At 43.3% G+C, this 22,629-nt stretch overlaps 12 protein-coding genes across 12 annotated transcripts; 6 read left to right on the top strand and 6 right to left on the bottom strand.

Moving 5' to 3' along the window:
• Nucleotides 1–655: 655 nt before the first annotated feature.
• Nucleotides 656–2,943, top strand: L199_005866 (uncharacterized protein; the record flags this gene model as incomplete). Its single annotated transcript, XM_064891569.1, has 5 exons — nt 656–809; nt 877–947; nt 1,020–1,131; nt 1,224–1,648; nt 1,831–2,943. 5 exons carry the CDS (start codon nt 656–658, stop codon nt 2,941–2,943), a joined length of 1,875 nt encoding a protein of 624 aa, XP_064747641.1.
• Nucleotides 2,944–3,175: 232 nt separating this feature from the next.
• L199_005865 (uncharacterized protein) lies at nt 3,176–4,280 on the bottom strand (the record flags this gene model as incomplete). Its single annotated transcript, XM_064891568.1, has 7 exons — nt 3,176–3,235; nt 3,298–3,385; nt 3,482–3,626; nt 3,714–3,844; nt 3,926–4,014; nt 4,109–4,175; nt 4,243–4,280. The coding sequence occupies 7 exons, from the start codon at nt 4,278–4,280 to the stop codon at nt 3,176–3,178; spliced, it is 618 nt and encodes a 205-aa protein (XP_064747640.1).
• A 425-nt stretch (nt 4,281–4,705) lies between these two features.
• On the top strand, nt 4,706–6,909 carry L199_005864 (uncharacterized protein; the record flags this gene model as incomplete). The annotated part of the gene is made up of 9 exons (XM_064891567.1): nt 4,706–4,765; nt 4,826–4,900; nt 4,964–5,083; nt 5,158–5,363; nt 5,425–5,548; nt 5,613–5,738; nt 5,804–5,989; nt 6,160–6,669; nt 6,808–6,909. The coding sequence occupies 9 exons, from the start codon at nt 4,706–4,708 to the stop codon at nt 6,907–6,909; spliced, it is 1,509 nt and encodes a 502-aa protein (XP_064747639.1).
• A 286-nt stretch (nt 6,910–7,195) lies between these two features.
• L199_005863 (uncharacterized protein) lies at nt 7,196–8,679 on the bottom strand (the record flags this gene model as incomplete). The annotated part of the gene is made up of 7 exons (XM_064891566.1): nt 7,196–7,439; nt 7,560–7,690; nt 7,759–7,836; nt 7,913–7,987; nt 8,062–8,136; nt 8,204–8,384; nt 8,474–8,679. The coding sequence occupies 7 exons, from the start codon at nt 8,677–8,679 to the stop codon at nt 7,196–7,198; spliced, it is 990 nt and encodes a 329-aa protein (XP_064747638.1).
• A 254-nt stretch (nt 8,680–8,933) lies between these two features.
• Nucleotides 8,934–9,402, top strand: L199_005862 (mitotic-spindle organizing protein 1; the record flags this gene model as incomplete). The annotated part of the gene is made up of 4 exons (XM_064891565.1): nt 8,934–8,988; nt 9,061–9,093; nt 9,190–9,260; nt 9,325–9,402. The coding sequence occupies 4 exons, from the start codon at nt 8,934–8,936 to the stop codon at nt 9,400–9,402; spliced, it is 237 nt and encodes a 78-aa protein (XP_064747637.1).
• Nucleotides 9,403–9,631: 229 nt separating this feature from the next.
• Nucleotides 9,632–11,265, bottom strand: L199_005861 (uncharacterized protein; the record flags this gene model as incomplete). Its single annotated transcript, XM_064891564.1, has 5 exons — nt 9,632–9,776; nt 9,921–10,207; nt 10,368–10,555; nt 10,679–10,855; nt 10,944–11,265. The coding sequence occupies 5 exons, from the start codon at nt 11,263–11,265 to the stop codon at nt 9,632–9,634; spliced, it is 1,119 nt and encodes a 372-aa protein (XP_064747636.1).
• A 389-nt stretch (nt 11,266–11,654) lies between these two features.
• L199_005860 (uncharacterized protein) lies at nt 11,655–13,480 on the bottom strand (the record flags this gene model as incomplete). Its single annotated transcript, XM_064891563.1, has 8 exons — nt 11,655–11,723; nt 11,822–11,894; nt 11,993–12,068; nt 12,181–12,360; nt 12,459–12,908; nt 12,993–13,215; nt 13,307–13,387; nt 13,451–13,480. 8 exons carry the CDS (start codon nt 13,478–13,480, stop codon nt 11,655–11,657), a joined length of 1,182 nt encoding a protein of 393 aa, XP_064747635.1.
• A 322-nt stretch (nt 13,481–13,802) lies between these two features.
• On the top strand, nt 13,803–15,060 carry L199_005859 (uncharacterized protein; the record flags this gene model as incomplete). Its single annotated transcript, XM_064891562.1, has 6 exons — nt 13,803–13,938; nt 14,037–14,214; nt 14,338–14,612; nt 14,738–14,815; nt 14,872–14,912; nt 15,013–15,060. The coding sequence occupies 6 exons, from the start codon at nt 13,803–13,805 to the stop codon at nt 15,058–15,060; spliced, it is 756 nt and encodes a 251-aa protein (XP_064747634.1).
• A 364-nt stretch (nt 15,061–15,424) lies between these two features.
• L199_005858 (uncharacterized protein) lies at nt 15,425–16,099 on the bottom strand (the record flags this gene model as incomplete). Its single annotated transcript, XM_064891561.1, has 1 exon — nt 15,425–16,099. One exon carries the CDS (start codon nt 16,097–16,099, stop codon nt 15,425–15,427), a length of 675 nt encoding a protein of 224 aa, XP_064747633.1.
• Nucleotides 16,100–17,979: 1,880 nt separating this feature from the next.
• Nucleotides 17,980–20,656, top strand: L199_005857 (uncharacterized protein; the record flags this gene model as incomplete). The annotated part of the gene is made up of 5 exons (XM_064891560.1): nt 17,980–18,231; nt 18,414–19,447; nt 19,550–19,727; nt 19,796–20,065; nt 20,165–20,656. 5 exons carry the CDS (start codon nt 17,980–17,982, stop codon nt 20,654–20,656), a joined length of 2,226 nt encoding a protein of 741 aa, XP_064747632.1.
• A 496-nt stretch (nt 20,657–21,152) lies between these two features.
• Nucleotides 21,153–21,654, top strand: L199_005856 (uncharacterized protein; the record flags this gene model as incomplete). Its single annotated transcript, XM_064891559.1, has 3 exons — nt 21,153–21,266; nt 21,377–21,526; nt 21,640–21,654. The coding sequence occupies 3 exons, from the start codon at nt 21,153–21,155 to the stop codon at nt 21,652–21,654; spliced, it is 279 nt and encodes a 92-aa protein (XP_064747631.1).
• Nucleotides 21,655–21,840: 186 nt separating this feature from the next.
• Nucleotides 21,841–22,289, bottom strand: L199_005855 (uncharacterized protein; the record flags this gene model as incomplete). Its single annotated transcript, XM_064891558.1, has 2 exons — nt 21,841–22,158; nt 22,245–22,289. 2 exons carry the CDS (start codon nt 22,287–22,289, stop codon nt 21,841–21,843), a joined length of 363 nt encoding a protein of 120 aa, XP_064747630.1.
• Nucleotides 22,290–22,629: the final 340 nt, after the last annotated feature.

Below are 22,629 nucleotides of genomic sequence, written 5' to 3'. Positions count from 1 at the left end.
GCAAGCTACGGAGACGTGGCACATCTCCGCTTCACTCAATGACACACATCCACCTTTTCATGACCACATCTCGAAATCCTTTGATACCTTCCGACACTCATGATATCTAACAAGTGACACCTCTTGATTACACTGAAAACAGCTGAAGGTAGCGAGATCTTCGAGCTGGTATAAAGATGCAATGAGGAAACGAAAAGGAAATAATCACAATAAGAGGAAAAACAAGAACGACAAGCAAACGAATAAAGATCAAGGTCAAAATCAAAATTCGATTTCGACTTCGACTGCTATATCTTCAAATTCGACATATACTGTGCATAATCCTGTAAATCCTCTCGAACACATATCCATACCGAAAACAACCCCTCAGCAAAGTCAAGCCACAATTCCGAGCCAGAGTGAAAGTGAAAGTGGAAGTAAAAGTAATCAATCTGATACCGACCTCCATCTCAGTCCCTCCGATACTCCGCCATCCGAAATATCGGAGGACTCGTTCTTCGCAGACGAATCAACACCATTACAGCCCACTACTTCTTGGCAACCAAGTTCAAGCTCAATTTTAGCGTCTATCGTATACTCTTCACCCTGGCCTTTAGATGAATTACTCCGCTTCATCTTATCGATCTTACATCAAGTGTATATAGAATTAGCCAATATGCTCTTGGAAATGTTCGGTTGGTTCGGAGCCGGGGAGAGCAGTAAGGCTCTGTTGGGTAAGCAAGAGAGGATACAGATGGGAGAGAAGAAAGTGAAAAGGAGGAGAAGGAAGATTGAGCAGAATGGAAACGGAGGCGATCACATGTTCAAAGGTTAGTAGACAAATCCGACCATCAACAAATAAAGCTGAGAATTCAGTGCTGACATGGCGTTCTGTAGCTTCGAATGACCATTTTCCAGGGATGGTCAATCTATCAGGAACTTTATGTTATATGAATTCTGTTTTACAGGTTGGTCAACTTCCAACTGATCCGATCCCATCTCATCCTCGACAGAGACTGATGGAAGAGCTTCATGTTTAGGCATTCGCATCGATAACTTCATTAGTGAACCATCTGGAAAAGATCGTAGAACTAGCTGTAGAAAGTGATACACCTACTCCAGTCACGGATGCTCTTCTAGAGGTGATACAGGGTAAGCACCATCTATCATCTATCATCTTCGCTACCAGCCCCAAGATCCAGAATAGCCATCAACTGATTTTCTATATTCATTTCGAATTGTAGATCTCAATACTCCTCATTCCCGCTCACCGCCCGCCCTACGGCCTCACAACCTTCTTCAGGCCTTACATCCTCTACCCCAAATACGCCGCCTCCTCTCAACGAGAGAACAACAAGATGCCCATGAGTTGTTCGTCGTATTGGCAGAAGCGATATCAGACGAAGCTCTCAAAGTAGCTGGTGAAATAGGTAGATTGAGAGGTCTAGGCGATATCCTTTCCCTTCAGCGGTATACAAATAGTAAAAATGAAAATACAATAAGTGGAAGAGCAGATATTGAAGGTGCGAATAAACGACGGAAAATTAGGGGGATCGCTCAACCGTGGGAAGGACTGATGGCTAGAAGGAGGGTTTGTCAGAAGTGCGGATGGGAGACGGAAGTTAGGATGGACCTTGTGGGAGGGATGGAATTGTCCATTCCTTTGCATGTGAGTGTGGATCTGAACTATGGCGTAACAGTGGATATCAAAGGGATGTACCGGGCCTGGTGATGTTGGGTCGAGGAGAAAGGGAATGGCCGCAAGAATGTTGACCTGCTGCTGGCTGAAGACAAGATGATGCGAGCAGAGGCCTGTGACAGCTTGACTGACATAGCTAGCACCCATCACAGGGCGACGTAACTCTCGATTCGTGTATCGCAGAATATCTCTCACCCGAATACCTATCCGATGTAACTTGTGAAGCATGTTCTTTACGATCTACTCTGTCATATTACCAATTCGAGGTAGACCGACTTTCTTCCGCACCAAATTCCACCAAACCCTCTTCTAGCATCAACGGCAAAGCGAATAATAGCCCCTCAAAGTCAGGCTCGGGCTCGTTCGCAGCATTAGAAGGGCTATCCACACTTTCATCCACCAAAGAAGAGCGAATGACCAACTCCAGAAAGAAACGATGTAGAGAAGCGAAAAGAGTCGAAAATCGATTGAAAGAAATGTTAGATTCCGATGTGATTTCGAATTTCAACGAACCGTTCTTGGAACCTTTACATCCCCAACTTGATGGAGAAGGGAGTGGTAGTATACCTATAAAATGGCAGATCAGTCGAACTCAATCGATCAGACAGAGTATACTTACTCGACCACCTAGATCTTTGAGAATGTTATTTATAAGATCGGAATTTACACCTTATGGATCGGTGTTGAAGAAAACTGCCAGAGTGAATTTTCCAATCATTTTGGATTTAACGAAATTCATCAGTAATGGTATATGGGAAGAAAACAAGACCAGCGGTTCAGCAATTTTATCGAATGGTATAGCAGATCCGAACATAGATCGACAGAGGGTATTATACAGATTAGAAAGTGTTATTTTACATTATGGATATACACATTCTTCAGGACATTATATCTGTATACGAAGGAAACCTACCCCAACTCAAACAGATAATGGTGATGCCTCCTCCGGTAGCAGATCGTATACACCTTCAAGAGCTTATAAATCATGTCCTGATTCCTGTCGATGTGAATCCTGTGTATATTTTGGGAAAGTTCGAGAAGGTTTGGAAGAGAAGGTACCGGGGAAAGGATGGTTGAGAATTAGTGATGCTGACGTTGAAGAGGTCGGGGAAGAGGCGTTGTATGAGAGTAGAGGAGCGGTATTTATGTTGTTTTATGAGAGGGTTGGTGAGTATCGGGGGGATAAAATTGATGCGAAGAAAGATAGAGTAAAAGAGGAGGAAGAAGAGCAAAAAGATTTGAATGAGGCTTCTCAGGTAATATAGCGCGATAGATCAAGAGACAACAGATCCAACAGATACATAGAACGAAAGTAGGGAAGGGAAGTCTCGGCGGAGGAATAAGAATGTATTTTGGGGTAGTCATTAGTTAGAAGATCTTGTTGTAACATTCTATTCCCTATCATACAGCATAGTATACGATGGCTTGTCTATTTGCGACTCCTGTCATACATTGAACTTCGCATAGAAAATATTCCAATACATGTATCGCATCGAGCTATAAATGAGGTATTGATTGACCTAGAGCAAGAGATCTAATAGATGACCATTCGGGAGGCTATATTTGGAAATGGATTAGTTGGCATGCTGATGTTCTTTGGAAAGTGGAATGTTACTTACATCTAATCTGGTTTCGAAATGTAACCAATCACCACTACCTGTAGGGAGTATACCCATAGTTGAGCATTTCCATAGGCCCAGTGCGAGACTGCATGAGACACGACAGTCATGAATTAGCTTGGGAGTTGACAGTTGGTGATATTAAGTGGTCTGAGACCAAACGCAGAGGTCTAGAAAAACTCACACTAATCCCTGACATGCTACATACGCTATCATCGGTAAGACTAGAGGGCCATAAGAAGGTTCACTTGACGTTGATAGTGAATCGTTGGATTTTCTGGAAGAAGGTGTAGCAGCAGGAGTAGGAGTAGGTCGAAGAGATTCGAAAGCTAAAAACGATAGTAGGAACACGAATCACCGATACCGTCAGTTATACCTGTCTTGTTCTGTTTTGATATGAAATGGGTATGACATACCTCTGAATATGTTGAAAACAGCTGTTATAGGTCCAGTAAGAAGCATGAATATCATTCCCAATGAGAAGATCTGGACGCCCGAGCCGGAGAAATAAAGCATGATAGCTTGCATGGGAAGGGATTTGGCAGGTCTACCGATTCCCAAGATTAAAATCAAAATCCAAATGAGCTTGTTTCCAGATTTGTATGATTCCAAGAGGTGAAAAACTTACGCCAACGCCATATCCCAAGCTCTTCGTAATTTCAGTTCGGTTGATTTCCTGTTTTGCTTGATTATAGCATCGGAATCAGGTTGTGTGTTCTATAGGTTATCACCCATATCAGCTCAAGTCATCCACCTTTCTCATTGGTTATGTTTCTAGGGTGATGAAGTGAAGATAGATAGTACTGCTCACCCTCGAGGATAGCTGTTTGGCAGATGCAGGTGGTAAGTAACCTGGTGGGTTCGGTATCGAGTTGTTCCTAGAACGAAACGAGGCATGTTAGCTGATCATCTTGACGATGGAATCTGAGATCAGGGGCATCTCACTTGTTCTGAGGTACTGTGTAGTCTAGCCTGACTGTCATTTTCGCTGGTTCGGTGATTCGTTGGCTTTTGACTCTTGTTGGTTGTCTACCTTGTTTTTACCAGATGCCAGTGAATGCCGGTGAATGTAGCAGGAGAGCAGAGTTGGAGGGAGATGGTCAACAAGATAATCGATAAGAACGGGTATCAGCCTCACTGGGATGCAGTGCACCTGTGCCTGATACTTACTTGTACTTGTCCGAATCACGCTTATCACCGGCCGGTTGTGCTCAGCGAAGGTGTCATAGGTGCACCATCAATTCTCATATAAATATACCATACCTCAGTCTTCATCAACGTCTACAAAGCAGCTCACATCGACAACTATCCCGAACAACTCCAATTCAAGCTCAATCTCGATCTGGGTTGGAGCAGCTGCCATAGAATATTGCCACAGAGGTCTACATCATTGCACGTCAACATAACAATGGCCAAACCACCCTCATCCACCAGCGGCGCATTGATACTGGAAGAACCATTGATTAGGGTCAGTCAGCTTCCCGCAAATATAACATCCTCAAAAGCTGACCTATGTGTGATGCTGTAGACACCATATGAGCTCTTGAGAAGATCACATCGTTCCGCTCAGAGACAGGTTGAAAAAGATTTCAATGCTGTTTCAGTAAGCCCAGCCCATCTCTTCAATAAACTACAAAACAGCTCAACTGATTGATGGGGGAGCTAGGTCGCACTTCAAAGTATAGTCAAATCGCTCAACGCAGCTTCATCCACTGAAGAGGGACGTCAAAGTATAGTCAATAAATTGGATCAAGTTGGAGAGAGAGCAAAAGGACTGAAGAGGAAGGTTAGTCAGCTGAACCTTTCAGTGGCATAGATGAAGATCAGCTGATCGTTCTGCTTTTTGTTGTTGGGTTCTAGCTCGATGATATTCAACCTAATACCAGGGAGCCTACACCACTACGATCCAGATTGGAATATCTTAATACTCTTACTCCTGCTCCTAGTAAAATCGAAAAGAAGGAAAATGGAGACGCAAAACCGGCCAACGGAGACGGGGATGGGGATGTGAAAATGGAAAATGACGGAGTGATTAATGGAAATGAAGAAGCTGAGAACACAGAACCGTACGTCAGCTGTGGTATTGATCACTCGAGCTTTTCATATGAGCTGACTATTTACTCGTAGAGAACCGAAACAGCAACCACTCTTAACTTTCGACGCGACACTTGATCGGTATATCGTAGATTACCTATTACGCACAGGTCGACTTAAGACTGCCGAAGCTTTAGCCAGAAAGCAGAACATCGAGGTGAGCTTTTGGAATACGCTTCTATTGCATTCGAATTGTAGCTCATTGCGATGTCATCATATAGGCATTAGTGGATATCAAGCTTTTCACCGAATTAAGTAAGATTGAGAATGCCCTCATGGAGAAACATTCATGCGCGGAAGCGTTGGCTTGGTGTGGTGAGAATCGAGGAACGTTAAAGAAGACCAAGGTACGATGCCCATTTTTTCTGGCAGGTAGTCGATGCTGACTGGCCCATTACTCGATGTGCAACAGAACAATCTTGAATTTACGCTTCGTCTACAAGAGTTCATTGAGCTCTGCCGAAAGAGAGATATCGTCTCTGCCATTGCGTACTCCCGGAAGAACCTCGCTCCGTGGGCTGCAACTCACATGGCGGAGATACAGCAGGGTATGACGTTGATAAGTTTCGGTGAGAGGACTGGCGTGGAAATCTACAAAGTGGGTTGTTCCGACCAATTCAGCGACGAGAGAAGTATAGAGCATTGGGAGTGACAGATGGTTATGCGGTCTTCACAAAAGATCGGCTCATCGTCGTGAAGCTCAGATACTAGGAATTCAGTCGAGCGTTGTCGTCCGATGAACTGACCTTGCTTTCCTGAACCACGTAGAAGCTATACGATCCCTCACGCTGGAAAACGGTCCGAGCCTCATTCCGCTCCACTTTCCTCACACTATACGCTCAACCCTGTCAACCAATCTTATCGCTAGCCTTATCAGCAGGTCTCTCTTCCCTTCGTCTACCAAGCTGCGTACACCATATTTCACCTTCATCGAAGGTAGATATCAAATATCCTAAATCACCTCAATCACATATACCATTACTCCCCGCTGCTCCGCCGTTACATAATCTGGAATCACTATTGGTTTCAGAACATCTCACGGCGCCATTGGGAGGTGATCATTGCGATTCGCCCAAGGAAGATTTACATGAACATCCAGATAAACCGGTCGGTAATATAGATTGTCCAACATGTGATGAGAATCTTAAGGTGTTGAGTAAAGAATTACCCATGTCACATCATGTCAATTCGACGATTGTCTGTAGGATCAGTGGGAAAGTCATGGACAGTCAGAATGAACCGATGGCTTTTCCTAATGGGTATGTGTATAGTAGTAAGGTGAGTTACATAAACATCCTATTCTATGTTGTATCTGTCTTATTGTCGTACATCGCACATTTCACCCTTATTCAGAGAACATGATTTTTTGTGTTGTACATACATACAGCTGATACTCTGTTTCTCTCCAACCATCAGGCCCTCAGAGAGATGGCAGATGCCAACTTTGGAGTGGTCACTTGTCCACGTACGAGGGATTCATGCTCGTTTGAGAGGTTGAGAAAGGTGTATATCTCGTAGTGGACTTGAAGTCATTTTCTCCATTCTTCGTCTTCTCATTCTTCCAACGTTGTACTGTATGGTTGGGTAGTTCCTGTTTACGCATGTCCACTTTTGTAGTTGTGTCACTGTATACATGTACAGTACCAAAGCCTGATTATCTTATACCAATTTTCATAATCTGTAGTGACGATAGATCAACGGCTTGTACATCTTATATATACTATGCATAAATATCATCCTGCCTAAGATCCCTTTCTTTGATAAACTAGGCAAGCATATCTATCTCTCGTTCTAAAAATGGTAATTACAACTCATCTCTCCAATATTGTTTACCTGCTCTTTCCTCCTTCCACTCTTCCCTCTCTTCGTCATGTTCCTTCCTCAATCCCAATTTACCTACCGGATCCTCCTTGGCAGTCTCCTTGCGATAGTACATCCTCGATTCGTCGTGTGACAGGGTGATCGGTCGAGGAGGTGGTCTTCGGAGATGTTCCCATTCTTCGTCGTCTGATTTCTTAGGGGTAGAAAGGGTCGTTCGAGGTGGATAACTACGAAGCACGATGGAAGGACAAGTGAAGTACATCAATACGAACTCAACGGTCAACAATATATAAGAGGAGAAGGAGGGAGACGGTAAGACAATCAGAAAGGTTAGATATTCAACCCACACTATTCCCTCGGATGGACAATTCGATTTCCTCTCGAATGAGCTGGCAGCTTCAAATGCACCAGAATCGAATTTACCTCTGACGTTCAATGGCCAGAGGACTGATGATAAAGTGGAATTATCGCATTGGACCTGACATATATAAGATTTCATTCATCAGCTACGACCTGTCCGTCGGATTCAATTAGCTTATAACCTACGATAGGTTTATAATCCCCCGTGGAAAGTGCTTCGGTCAACTCCCTCAACGAATAAGTCGTATCGTCTGAAGGTGTTATCTACGAATGTCCATGCGAAATTATCAGCTTAGTTAGCCTTTCGTATATTCATGCTAAAAAAACAGTGACTACGTACATCCGCATCGGAAAGTAATTGAGCAGTGGTGAATGTTTTTTGTAATTTACCAAGTGTTATGAAGAATTCCGCTACCTATCTCACCCCCAATCATTAGCTCATCTCACCTATACAAATTGTTGCTTTTCTGCCAGCAGATTGGGACTTACTCCTGAGCCTGTATTTGGTTTCTTCTTCTGACACTTGGCGTCAAAAGTCGATATAAACCTTCCAGCCGTGTTCCACTTTATATCCATCCCAACCCATCCTGTCAGCCCACATATTTCCTTCCTTATACATTCGTTGACTTACCGTTCTTTCCCAAACTTCCTCTACTCCTTCGCCCACTTCACTCTGGGCCCACTCTTTCTCCGCATCATTATACCCTCTCTCACCACCGAATAAAGGCGATTTGAGGCAATAGGAAGCTATCTCCTCGTGTGTGTAGGTAGGGGCATACGAACTGGTATCCTGTGGTTTTTGAGTGGTACAACTATCTCAAGCACCAGCACAAGCACAGGTAAATATATGAATGAGCTTTTGAACATGTTCATGTTGTACGAGGAAGGTTTTAATGCTCACTCTAATACTTCCAGACCATCTATACCCCACGAACCATAGTCACCTCCTGTGTCCGGTTCGAACCGTTGTCTGAAGATGAATAAACCACCGGGCGAAGGGACCGAACACGGATCTGGATTAGGGTTGGCGGATGAACATGAGAGTTCTTGGGAGTTTGCGATTGCCAGTAGAGGAGAGAGGAGGATGAGCTGAGGTAATCGAAGCATTGTGTCTATGGGGTCTATAGGATTAAGATGGTAAGTGAAGGTAGCTCGTTCTTACTCACTGGTAAGAGGTGGACGTGTGCAGTGGATCATGATCATCATTCGCATAGCGACGCGCTGGGTTAGACTCGTCGGTGATCACCGCACAAACCCAGACCCACACATCATTCCCAGTCACGTCCAAGTGATTTCATGGACATGTACATCCCGAGTCTTTCGTATATGCATACATAGCAGAGCCAAATAGCAGATACACCATGTCATCAGCTCAAGACGAAGCGAGACTGCAGAATGCGAGAGAGACAATAGATTGTGAGCTAGCCGTACTCCCCCCTCAAGTCAGGAACGAGGTGTACTGACAAGTATTCTATCGCTCACGATTAGCTTTACACGACCTATCGCAATTGCTGCAGACAGGTAAGTGAGAGTATATTCCATCATAACGATTCTTTTCCATATATGAAGCATCATCTCTTCGCATGACTTGGTTGCTGATACAGGTGGAATCAACAGGTCTGGACAAGAACACTCTGTCGATATGCGTAGGAATGATTGAACAAGGTGCTAATCCCGATACTCTAGCTGTGAGGGAAATTGGCGACATGGCTTGGTCAGGTGTTGCTGACTCTTGATTGAACATGATTTCAGGCCGTTATCAAAGAGTTGAGGAGGGAGAACGAACTGCTCAAAGCTCAGAAATCGGATCAATCAGTAGTGAAGGATTAGCAGGAGAGTCGATATTGATTTTTTCGGACTATAATGATTCTAGTTGTATAAACTCGCATGTGTATGTAAACTAATTTTCAATATGACATATGACGCAGTCAAAGGACAAGACTAGAGTTTGCATGCAGCAATACATCATTTCTCTCTTCCATGAGTACTCCCCTTCTCACTACATTACCTGACACTAAAATACTCTTATTTTATTTTATGGCGATATGACCAATTACTTCTAATCCCTCTTCATCGCTCCACCTCCCACAGCCAGAGTCAAAGTGGATGGTAATTTAGTTTCACCGACGGTGTACAAGAGTCCGATCGATCCTACTGCGACAACTACCAGGAGGACAGTGGAGAAGATGAGGATGATGAATGGGCTATTCAAACCATTTATCAAGATATCAGCAGAAAGTCCATTGAACCTTCATACACAGATACATCCTTCTTCAAGGATATAATCTATTGCTAATTCACTGTATTCGCAATATTTGATGGACAGGCTAGAAGCATTATGAACTCACGTTGAATAGTCATCCTTCTGACATTCCACTCCAGCATATCCATCTCTACACTTACATCCCCAACATTCACCTTTATCTGATTTGCCTTTCAAAGCGCAGATACCTCTGCCATTGCATGAAGTGGATTCCGAGCAATTTTCGTTGGATGTATAACAGGCTTCTGCCAAGTCGGTGGTGTTCTTGGCCCTGGACTGGAGGGTGGTAGGTATGGATCTTGAAGTGAGATGGGTGGATGAGGACGAAGGTCGGATTATAAGTAGGAGAGGAGGGGAAGTGGGTTGAGTCATCTGTATAATGTATGAATCATAATCAGCTGGAATGGTCTTCGTAGTTTATAGTTATCATGGAAGGTATGATAGTCTAATCGCCAGCTTGAGGGAGCCAAAACCACTTCGTGCACTATCTAGCGGGCGGCCTCAGACCAAAGCAACAAGATTAATCACTCACAGACTCAAGTCCAGCTTTGACCCCCAATCTACCATTCTCCCAGACCTCATCACCTTTTCGTACATCCTTCAAGCCCGAGATGGTAATTGCTTCCCAGGGGTATGAGCCGTGGTTTTTGTTGATCCAGGGGATCGAATCGGCCAGAGCGGTCAGGCATGAAAGTTCGTGACCAAGGATCGAAGCGGCTTCTATAAGAACAGATCAACACGGTCAGTATGATGTTATGACGAAGACACAAGTGATAGGCAATCTTTCGGATGGACGTGAGGAGAGATACAAAGCTACGATTGGAAGAGACGTGTCCTACTCACTGGTTCCTGCCATCTCAAACACATCTTTGAAACCTTTAACGACATCTGGCAATTCATTCAATATATTATCAAGCAACGTCTTGGCTTGTTCCATATATGGTGAAAGTAAGTTGGAAGTGGTCAAATCATCTTTGAGGTAGAAAGAAGGTTGTTGGGATAAAGTGGTAGGTAAAACATCTATTCACATGTACAAATATCGATCAACCAATCTACCCCCTGAAATATACTTTCGATAGCAGCTAGATTTAAGTATAGGATTACTCACCTTGAGAATCTACACCACCATCAATCACCACTACTCTCGCCTTACTTCCCGTGGCGGCAGGACCATCCCAAAGACTCATGAGATGGGACCAAAGACCTTCATCATTGGGAATCTCATCGAAATCATTCAACGGTACTCCAAGATGATGCGATAAGACTGCTTTAGCCTGATCGGCTGATAGGGTAGGCACGGACAACGATGGATCTTGATTCTGAGTTGATGGAGTAGGGTACAAGTAGACTTGGAGCGGTTGTTGCGATTGAGGTGATTTGGCGAGAGTGAGGGGTAGAGCGGTGAGTGCGAATAAGGATGAGAATCGCATTTTGCCGCTGTGTATTATGCGGATGGGTGCTGGTCTTGGAGATCCGGATGCAATCTTGACGGTCGATACACCGAGGGTATGTATGAGGTAGCAGAGAAGGAAGGGTGATATGAACTTGAGATGAAAGGAAATGGAATGAATGTGCTGTAAGTGGGAGTATGATCGGGTGGAAAGATACCGAGTCTAGGTCAGTGGCGCAACTCAGCTTCATCTTGATTGTGATTCCAATCCGCTATCATAGGATAACATTCATAAATCTCGCATCAACGTTACATGTTCCCGATCGAATATATTCATACAGTACATATACAACATTATAATGCAATTTTACCGAAATGGAAATGAATGCTATGACTTGCGACATCCCACTTGGCTTGAGAGACATCGGTCTACACTTCATCGTCCACCGGTCGAGGTAGAGGGAAAGAGACTCTTAGATTAGCCGCATCTTGAAGTAACTAAGAGTAAACGCATATTCATCAGCATCAGCATCAGCCTGGGTTGGACTGGACCGGAACTTTCATTCTTGATTTGACCTGGTAATTTTTATACTTACTCTATCAACATCCAATGGAGGTAAATCCAAAAGAAACAATTTAGCTTCTGATCCATCCAATTCTTCGAGGGTTCTATGTGTGATTATTAAGGATTGTCAACACACAATCAGTGTTATGCAACCATCGAGAGAATGTATCGTCTTTTCATGAGATAGATAGGAACAACTCACTCTTTACATGTTGACAAAATTGCTACGCAGACATAGCAATGCAAAGCGAACATATCGTCGGAAGCTAGATATGCGTCTATAAGTCACACAAAAGAAAGATATAGGTATATATCAGTTGCTTTATCAGGTATTATCCGTTGATGGTCAAGGTATATGATCTCTTGTGATTTGAAGTGGTATTGACTCACCCCATAATCGCAATACATCACTCAACCACATCTCCTTAGCCAACAACGTCGTCATCCAACTCATTGCCACTTGTATATAAGGAACCTGTTCGTCTTCGCAATATGAGTGTAATTCAGGTAAGGATATTCGAAAGAGGGTGAGGAACGATGCTAAGCGTGAGGGTATCGATGGGAATGTTTCTAAATTCGTATCATACATGTATTAACGTTATTCCAAATCAGGTCGATCCAATCCGATGTGAGGTACTGAATTTGGAGGGAAGCGAGAGATCACTCACTCATCCTTTTCATCAATTTCTGAAAACCCAAAAACACACCCACAGGTCTACTCAAAACGCATATAAAGGGAGTAACAAGGTATATCCAGTTATTCTTATCTTCACATTCATCCCCATAATAACTGTTTTTTGTATTTTCGTCGTTGTTCTTTCCTAGGAGATTCTCTGAGTTGTAGTATTTACCTAATACTTCTTCTATGATCGATATATAAGTGTGTCTTGACGGGGGTGAATTAGGTGGTGGTGGAAGTATTCTTGATAATTGGGATCGTAAAGTATTCAGATTATCATCTTCTTCGCCATCTTCTCCATTCATACCTTCTTCACCATCAACATCCTTCGTACCACTGTTCAAATTCGAATTCAAATTGATTGGAGGTGGTGGGTTCTTCTCTATCGAACTGAGTAAAGGCGATATTCCATTCTTGTTATTGTTATTTCTTGTATCACCTCCGATCAAATAACTTCTAGCTTGATTCTGATTTTGATTTTGATTTTGATTTTGTTTGTCTTTCCCTTTGATCGACGAGTTACCGTTCCGACCCTTTTCAGCAGTGAGAGAACTGATCAACCCCGCGTACGTCTCATTCCTAAATCGTTTGGTATGATGACCCAAAGCTATCCTCATCAGACTCGCAGTGAGCTCCGAAGGGATCTCATGAGGTAGGGCCTGGTAAGTCGTATTGAGTGATAAGAGGGAGGTAATCTCGGCTGTTTTGTCTTCTGATAGAACTTCGAGAAGGTATAGCCAAACTTCCTAAAACATTTCAATCCCAGCAGACAATCAGTATCGATTCATATGATATAATGTGAGCATAAGGAGGAAGACAGGAGAATATACCACTCACACCTCTCACTCTGGCTGCTACTCCATGTCTGGCATGTTCCCTCAGCTTGTCCACCTGCACATGCTGTTCGGCATTCAACAGCTAAGTCACGATAGATTCAGCAAGCGAACTTGCACGTGCGTTTATAAGGGCAATGCGGCTTACCTCTACCCAATCTTGGAGGTTGGTACTCATCTCATGGGTTCAGATCGGTATATGCTGCTACACGTATCTATACATGGTTGATCAAGCGAGTTGTTGTCGACTTCTGATTCATGCCGTGCCATGCACTTTGCTTTGAGCATCTCGACTGATTTATTTATTGGGTTCCGCCTGGTATGAGGTAATTGAGACGATGCGACCGTGGGAAAGTGTTCATCCCATACCATAGAAAAGTCAAATTATGGACACTCAGCATTCCATTCCCATTACCGTCAATGGCCACTTTCTAAAATCAAGAGTTGTTTCTCTTTCTCTGATTGAATAGCAACTCAGCATCATAACGAACATATCGAAAATGTCTTTCAGAGCCCTCAGACCTGTCCTTCGAGCCAGCACCAACCTCGCTGCCAGACGTGCTGTAGCTCCCGTAACTAGACCTCTGGCAGTCAGAGCTTTCAGTCTGACTGCTCGACGAATGGGTAGCGGAGAGAGTGAGTGGGGTCTATCATCACTGCACACATCCCTTCTGATTGATTACAACCCATCGTGTCATAATGACTCAGAGCTGATATGTGTATTCGCGACTTAGCCGACTCAACACTTGCATCAGCTCTTGCCGCCGAACACAAATTCGAACTCGAGAATGCCGCTCAATTACCTGAAGTACCAGCTTTCATCGAGACCTTCAAGACTCAGGGCGTATGGGAGATTCAAGATATCCCAGGGGAAGATGATGTGATATTGACTAGGAAGTTTGGTAATGAAACGTGAGTGAGGTCCACTCGTCATGCCATCACAATCCCAATCAAACTGTTTCTTATCCCGCACTGAGTTGTCCAATTCGATTTCCGCTGAGATATACTGATATTGTTCATATCTGATGCATTCAGCCTCAAACTCACATTCCAAATATCCGATTTGGACTCCTTCGAACCACCTTTAATCGAGAACGAATCAGGCGAAGAGATCGAACCCAGCGGTCCAACGAGCATAGCATGTTCATTGGTAATTACCAAATCGGCAACTCCAGGAAGTTTAATGGTAGATTTGGAAACTTGCGATGAAGGTTTTGAAATTACCAATATTGCCGTATATGAGAAGGCCCTGGCGGAGAAGGAGGGTGCCGAGGGTGATTGGGAGAGGAGATCGAAATATATGGGTCCTCGTGAGTAATCTCACAGAAATACGAGAATAGAAGAAAATGGAATATCATGAGCTTGTCATCTCCATAGACTGAGTCTATGTCTTCAATGTTGTGTGAGTGTAAACTGATGTCGTTCACACCCGCAGAATTCGATCACCTCGACCAAGCTGTCCAAGAAGCATTTGGAGCTTACCTTGCTGAACGAGGAGTTGACGAGGCTTTGGGTGAGTTGTTTCTGGGTAGAACCGGTCCCGATTAACTGACAATTGATTCTGTTTAGCCGACTTCGTCCTCTCATACTGCGAGCACAAGGAGCAGAAGGTGAGTTATGGTTCTGACATCCGCAGGCCTTAAAAAGATACAATATCTTGGATGTCGGCCGCGGAACTCGAACAATGCTGATCATTGACACGTTACATAGGACTACGTATCTTGGTTGGACCAAGTCCGAGGATTCGTGGAGCAATGAACGTGGTTCTGATTTTGATCTTGTAACTGAGATCTCATAAACTCTTGAAAGTGGGTAATAGATGAATGATTTTATGACATGCAAACACTTCTCTAGTGACATTTCGGTGTTTCATCTGGGCGGTATGCAAGCAGATATCAATCGAATCATTGTGAGAGGTTCATATTTTTGTATTCATCTCAAAAAGGTTCAACATAAATGAAAAGTTAAGTATACAAGAACTTTTCTAAATTATCATACAACTAATGATTTGTTATTTTAATCATGTTAAACGTTAAAAGTCATCCTATTCTGCATGAAGAAATTTCACTTATTCTTCCTATCATAAACCAAACAATCCCAGAATTCTCTTTGTTACATTGACTTAATCAACTATAATCCAATTTCCACCATCTATTATACTTCTCAACACCTTCCTACTTCCCTCTCCATTACTTTCCTTTCGACTCATATGTAATGTCGACAACTGTGATAAGTGTGGGTGAGGAATGGGTGTATCTCGTCTCTTCAGTTTTGGTCGTTTAGCCAATCCCGGTGTAGAAGAAGGAGAAGCAATGGTTTCGCCAGTGGATAGTGAGATTGAATATGGATCGTAATTGAATTTATCGTTATATTCACTGGCCATCAACCTCTCTTCAACCTCCATCTCCACGTTGGTCATTGATGTTGGAAGAGATAGTGGTGTGGGTGTAGAGGGAGGGGCGACGGGAGATTCCAATATGGGAGTAGCGGGCATTAAAGGTGAACTAGCGGACGAAGAAGATGAAGCAGAAGATAGTGTTCTTCTAGGTGTAGGTTGAATCAACTCCGGTTGTGGTGAGGTAGGAGTGGTCATGATTCGCCTAGATGAAGAACCATTTCGAATGAGTGATGGAGGTGTGGGAGTAGTGATAGGTTTCTTCAAGTGGAAATGAATAGGTTGGGCAGTATAGCCATAAGCGTGTGGTTGAGCTTCGAACTGAATATGATGGAAGTACGAAGCGTTAGACCCATGGGTCAATGTGTGAGTATGTGGGAATGGGGTGAGTGGTCGTGACATTGTCATTGTTGACATTGTATGATATACTGTTTAAAGATATGAGTAATCTTTGGTTTGGTACTTTATCAAAGTTGTTCTTGGTATGCTTGGTTTGGTAGCTGTGTATCGTTATCTGATGAGGAAACAAAAAAGAGGATCTCTTACTCGATCTGAAGCGTAGTTTATATATCATATTCACATGCATGTGTTCGATAATAGTATTGATAATCGTATGCCCGAGATTATTCATAGCTTACTCACCTATCTACTCTGTCTACCGAGATGGAAACAGAAGAGATGACCGCTGGCCGTGGATTATCAAGTAAAAGTCAGAGATTACTAACTAGATCGGCTTTTGCTATTCTTGGCTTGTACGACTGCATTTCCTGCTGACGCATCTCGGTCCCCGCATCGCTACTGCTTTGAATCAGGCACCTACGCTACTACTTGACCGTGGAGGTCAGCGGATACCTCCGAAGACACACTCGGCCGCCCGGTGGAGATCGACCCCCATCCATGCTCTTAGTTGTGACTCCGCTACTCCCCAACCCCGATGCATGTCGACTACTATATCGATACTATCCATGGTAGAGAAGGGTGCATGCATGCATCGTCGGGTGGTCCCATCGACTCACATGTAGTGTGAGATACTGTACTAAGACGTGGAACGATGTGTATAACCGTTTGACCGAAGGTACACGATCTACGCACTATCTGCCGAGCAAATGTCTAGATCTGGGTCTGAATAATCGCATCTCATCTTGGCACTTGGCTTATTAAGGGATTGATAAGCGACACAACACACTTTTACTGGACCATTCCATTCCTTTGGTTGGACTCGTGGTGCATTAGTCGGATATCAGATCCGATGGAGAACTCGTCGAATCGACTCAAGCGAGAGATGATCATGCATCAGCTCACAATACCTCGGACATTCACGGGCACTAGCATAGACACAGGCTACTTAATGAGCACATTAGTCTCTAGAGTGAGTGGTCAACATTCATAGTCGGGCTGAGCAGCCGACGAAAACATGCCATTCCAGAGAAACAACCTTTGATTTGCACGGCGGCCGTGAATGCAATGCATTGAAAGACCAAGTCAAAGAAACGATTGAAACGATTACAGTCCCTCGGTCTTGAGTGAATGCACATAAAGTTATCGTTACATGGTAAAGAGAAGGCAAAAAGACGATCACCGCCGGCCGGCGACAATATGGCTGCTGACCGAGTCACAAAGTTTTCTCGTATGGTGGGGAGATGACCTTTGACCGAGATGATCTTGGAGTAGATCTCCTCCACAGGCTCAGATCTCATGTGATGTATGTGCCACGTCGGAATTGACATTCGGAGTTATAAATATCAAGGGAGTGCCACTCACTCAGTGTCAGTGTCTTGAATGTGAGTTGGTTGTTTGTCATCGCAACCTTCATCTCGATCTTTCTTCCTTCTTTTCCTCTTTCTCGCAACTCTCAAGATTCATTTATTACTCGCTCGACGTGGATCTGAACTGGACTGACTGGAAGGTAGCATATCATCGCTTGACTGAGTGCAGGGAAAGTCAATCATACCATTCATCTTATTTCGACTTAGCTTTTCCACCCCGTTTCACAACCATTCATCCTCTCGCTCTTTAGGTCGGGTTTATAGAACATAGGTATTGGGGAAAAGAGTTTGGTAGTCTGCGAGACGTACCATTGTTGTACTCCTACTTCGTTGATCCACTGCCATCCTTCCCTCCGGATCGTCTGATCAATTGATAGTGATTGGGAGATTCTCTAAGATCGTTTATGCAGATAAACTTTTTTTCCCTTTTCTTCGAGAGTGGGCTGGCTTATCTTATCTTCACTATACTTGACTGAATCATAACCAAATAACGAGAAAACATTTCAACTTCTGGCGATGTCATATCAAACTTATCCTTACCAACAACAACAACCTGGAGTAGGAGGAGGAGGAGGATATTATAATCAACCTCATGCTCCTCCTCATGATCCATTTCGAGCATATTATGCAGATCGATTGAGACAACTTACATTCAATTCACGTCCTATCATTCAAGATCTATCGATGATGGCTGGAGCACAACGTGATCAGAATAATTGGGAAGGGATGAATGCGATTGTACAAGAGATCGAAGAGGCTACACTTAGGGTAGGTTCTTCATTCTTGTCGGTGATAGAGACAGAATGAGATTATGCAATTGTGCTTTTCACTCTTGTCCTCTGTTTTGTTTGATCAGAGAGGAAGGAAATGACAAGCATGGCACAGTACTTGTTCTGATTTTGGTAGACCGGAATTGACATTCAATACTGATAAAATCATCAATCATATAGGCATTACCAACTCAGAAATTACCATTGTTATATCTCATCGACTCGATTTCAAAAAACATCGGACCACCATATACGACTCATCTCTTACCGCCTATCATACCGCGACTTTACCTACGGACCTATCGCGAGGTGGACGGAGTGACCAAAGCGAAGATGGAGGAGATGATCAACCTTTGGAGAACTGGTGGACCCAATAGGACGGAATTATATGGTGCGGGAGTAAGAGAGCAGATCGAGAGGGATATATTTGGAACTTCATATAATCATACCAACGGTATGAATATGAATGGTTTACCTAGTTTACCTAGCTTGCCGACGGTACAACAAGTTAAGAATGCTGTTCAAGGTGCGTTAGATAAGAAACAGCGAGAGGCAGCTTCGAAAGCTTGGGATATGGCTACGGGACAACAAGTAAATGCTCTAACGGGTATATTGAATTTATTGAATTCTACAAATGTACCTCCTCAGGAGTTAGCTCAGATAATGGATCAAGTTAAAAGTATCAATGGTCAATCACAACCTCAAGCCCAACCTCCCCAACAACCACCACCTCAACAAGTTTTCACTCCGATGAACCAACCTGTTACGCCCAACTGGGGTGTACCACCACCTCAACAGGCCATTCCACCATTCCCACCTCATTCAAGCAGAATACCACCACCGCCCGCTGCGGGTAGACCACCATTCGTACCTAGACCAACGCCTACACCCCCTCAGGCGAGTCTAAATACTCCTCTACACATGGCCGGATCGACTACACCCATTCCCATGCCCAATCCGGTAGTACCGCTTCCTGTCCAATTGCCAACAATGGCCAACTTACCTATCGACGTCAGCAAAATCTTAAACAGCTTGAACCAATCTGGTGTGGTAGGTCAGTCGAAGACTCCTGAACCTCAAGCTCAACCTTCTACTCCTACTTTATCGCAAGCTGTTCAACAGCAGCAGCAGAAGCAGCAGAAATCGAGTTTGGAGGAATATGAAGATATGATCATTGGTTTAGGAGTATCACTAAGATCAATTGATCTTAATGCGTAAGTGTTACATTCTTATGAAAAAACATGCTGCGTATTGCTTCCCTCTTGGGGAGAATTTGGTATGATTGAGTCGAGCTGATAATTCGCGATACTGCTTAGCCCTCATATTCTCTCTCTTGATCATCTACCACAACGATGTAAACAATGTGGCATGCGATTCGCCAGTGACGATAATGCGAAATTCCAATCTCATATGGATTGGCATTTCAGGCGGAATAGGAAAGAACGTGAATCCGCTGGGAGAGGTTCTCATAGACGTTGGTTACCTAGAGCAGAGGTGGGTATCTCTTGTTTTTTGCTTCTCCCCTGTATTGAAACATCGCTGAATAACGGAATGGCACACAGGAATGGATCAATGATACATACTCTTCTCCATCGGCTGAAGCTGGACCATCTACCAATCCCATTTTGAACTCACCTGGTAAATCCGCTTCAACAACCATGACGATCTCGGCAGAGAGGTTACAGCAATTAAGAGAGAAATGGATCAAAATACCTTCATCTACCGCCAAGGCCAACTCGGTCTGTCCGGTATGTAAAGAATCGTTTGTGAAAGAGTGGTCGCAGGACGAAGAAGAGTGGATATGGAAGAATGCTTTGAATATCAATGGGACTGTGAGTCTTGGAGTTTCACTCTTTGCTTCCTGATACACGAGTTTATATACTTATCCTTTAAGGTTCAATACTGATATACCTATGTTAATGAATATGTAGATATACCATGCGACTTGTCGAGCCGAACAATTATCAGCGATGAGGAGATTGAAAGGTTCCGATCCGAATAAAAGAAGTACGAGTGGGAGTCCTAGACTTACACCCCAACCGTCTGAACAGGTAAAAGTTGAAGCTACAAATACCACGACGTCCTCACCTCAGATGAACGTGAAGAGAAAGGCAGAAGAAGAAGAAGAAATGGGAGGACAGAAAGGCGATGGTGAAAAGACGGATGATGGTACGGGTTCAGAGAATAAGAGGATTAAAGTTGAGCAAAAACAAGAATTAGAACAAGGAAAAGAGCTCGAACAAATAAATGGATCGGTTGATCATACGGACCCACTTGGGAAAGATGATACTCCAGTAACAAGGGATACCCCGAAAGCGCAAATTGAAGAAGTAGAAGTGGGAGTGAAGGCTGAACAGGGAGAGGAGAAAGAAAAGATGGATGATCAATCAGCGAGTAATTTAGAGAACGATGCAATAGTGTAATGAGATATTAATTTAGCATGTAGTTCATTTACCCCATATATATTATCTCTCTTATTTCACATTATCATACCAGTGGAACTTTCATATTCTCATGCATTGACCGTGTCATCTCAGACTCTGGGTGTTGTATTGTCGTGATAGCATGAGCTTGCTTTGCGATTCCAGCACAATGAACGTTTGAATCAATGATCGTAGATACGAGGGCAGATGCATGTACTGCACAAACTATCGTAGGATATCTTGGATTGTTTGGATTTGATGGGATCATTCCCCCACTTCAGAATATCATCAAGTGCCAAAGGACCAGTCTCACAGAGTGTGCTTGTAGTAATTATTCAACATCATATTCAACCATAACATCTAATGGTCATTATATATACATCAAACATCCTCTTCTTCAACGTAGGGACGAAGAATACAACACATAGCTACAAATCTAACATAACGATATACATTGCGAACTATTTTCAGAGCAGGAATAGATTTTCATCACGACATGCCACCTAAACGAGAAAGAATGTCCTCATCATCCGAAAGAGATCTCAAGCCATTCGTCGAAGAACAAAATGGAAATGGAAAGAAGAAGAAAGTTGCCAGTTCACCAAGTAAAGTAAGTTCAACTTGATTCGTCCTTTGTCCTTTTTTTTCTTTTTCATTCCCTGCCAACATACATACTAGAGGGTCACTGTAGACATGCTGAATCGCCATACCCCATCAAAGACCAAAACATCTTGGACGTCATCCGAAGAAGCCAAATTCCGCCAAGGTATCAACGCGATTGTCAAGAAACATCTTTGGAATGAATTGAAATCTAATCCTGAAATGGTCAAGAGAGGTGCCAATGGGGTAGCACAGCATTGGATCGCTATGGTGAGTTTTTCTTCCACCAAAAATCATCTTTGTCGATCTTCAATAATTGTGATCTACAATAAAAACAATTTGAGCTGACGTTAGATTCTATATTCACTGCCTCTTGCAACCAGTACAAAAAGATGTGATCGTTGATCGTTGAAGGGAAGATAAATTCTATTTAATATCCAAGTGATATATGTACATCTATATGGACCTATATTCTCAATAGCAAAAGATGCATTGTACGATATACGTATTCATGGATTTCTGCATGACGCAAATCTAATCTAAAATACTCGAGATACTTTGTCAAACTTCTAGAGAAAGCTAATTCACTCCTCTTCGTCCTCTTCCTTGACCTTTCTTTTCTTTGGTGTTGTATTACCATTTCCACCTTTGTCTTTCTTGGGTGAAGAAGTGGGAGTAGCGATACCATTACCATCACCATTCTTTGATCTACTTCTACCCAAAGATTTGAGCTCCTCATCTACCATTCCTGGGTACTTCTCTGATACTTTCTTCAAGATCGATTGAAGTTTCTTGTTGATCCTATCGCCGCCGTTCTCCGATACACCTTCAAGTCCTGGGAGCTGGTAGATATCTGATCTGTGCACGAGAGATTGTCGAATGATACCTCGAAGCAAAATCGTCTGATTCACCGTAGAATGATTAATCTCACGAAGTCGTACTGATAGTTGGAAGAGATCGCATGATCCTAGAATCCTGTACGACTCACGTTATGTTCTTCGTTCCATGCTTCTTTCTCTACTTTAGGTGGCATCGTAACGTTGTTGTAGTAAAGTGTTCTCGATTGGCTGATGACAGGATACGAATAACGTCAGCTAAACACCCTATAGACTTATGCTGATGTACGATCTATTGGAGGATCGAGCTACTCACTAGGTGATTAGGTCGAAGTCAAGTCAAAGGCTTCGGATGTGATATGGTTTTATTGGGATATGGATACTGAAAGAGAAGAACGACAAAAGAGTAGAAAAGTTTTACAGAGGATACGATGAAATGAACAAGAATGACAAAGACAGAACACGTACACTTAGAAGGTGTAGTACTCCCAATCAGGTCGAGTGATTTTCAGCCTCCTTTCCCTTCTTTGGTCTAAC

This window comes from Kwoniella botswanensis, chromosome 1 (assembly GCF_036426115.1).
Source record: "Kwoniella botswanensis chromosome 1, complete sequence".
In the NCBI taxonomy this organism is placed as follows: domain Eukaryota; kingdom Fungi; phylum Basidiomycota; class Tremellomycetes; order Tremellales; family Cryptococcaceae; genus Kwoniella; species Kwoniella botswanensis.
This window is presented reverse-complemented; position numbering and strand designations above follow the sequence as displayed.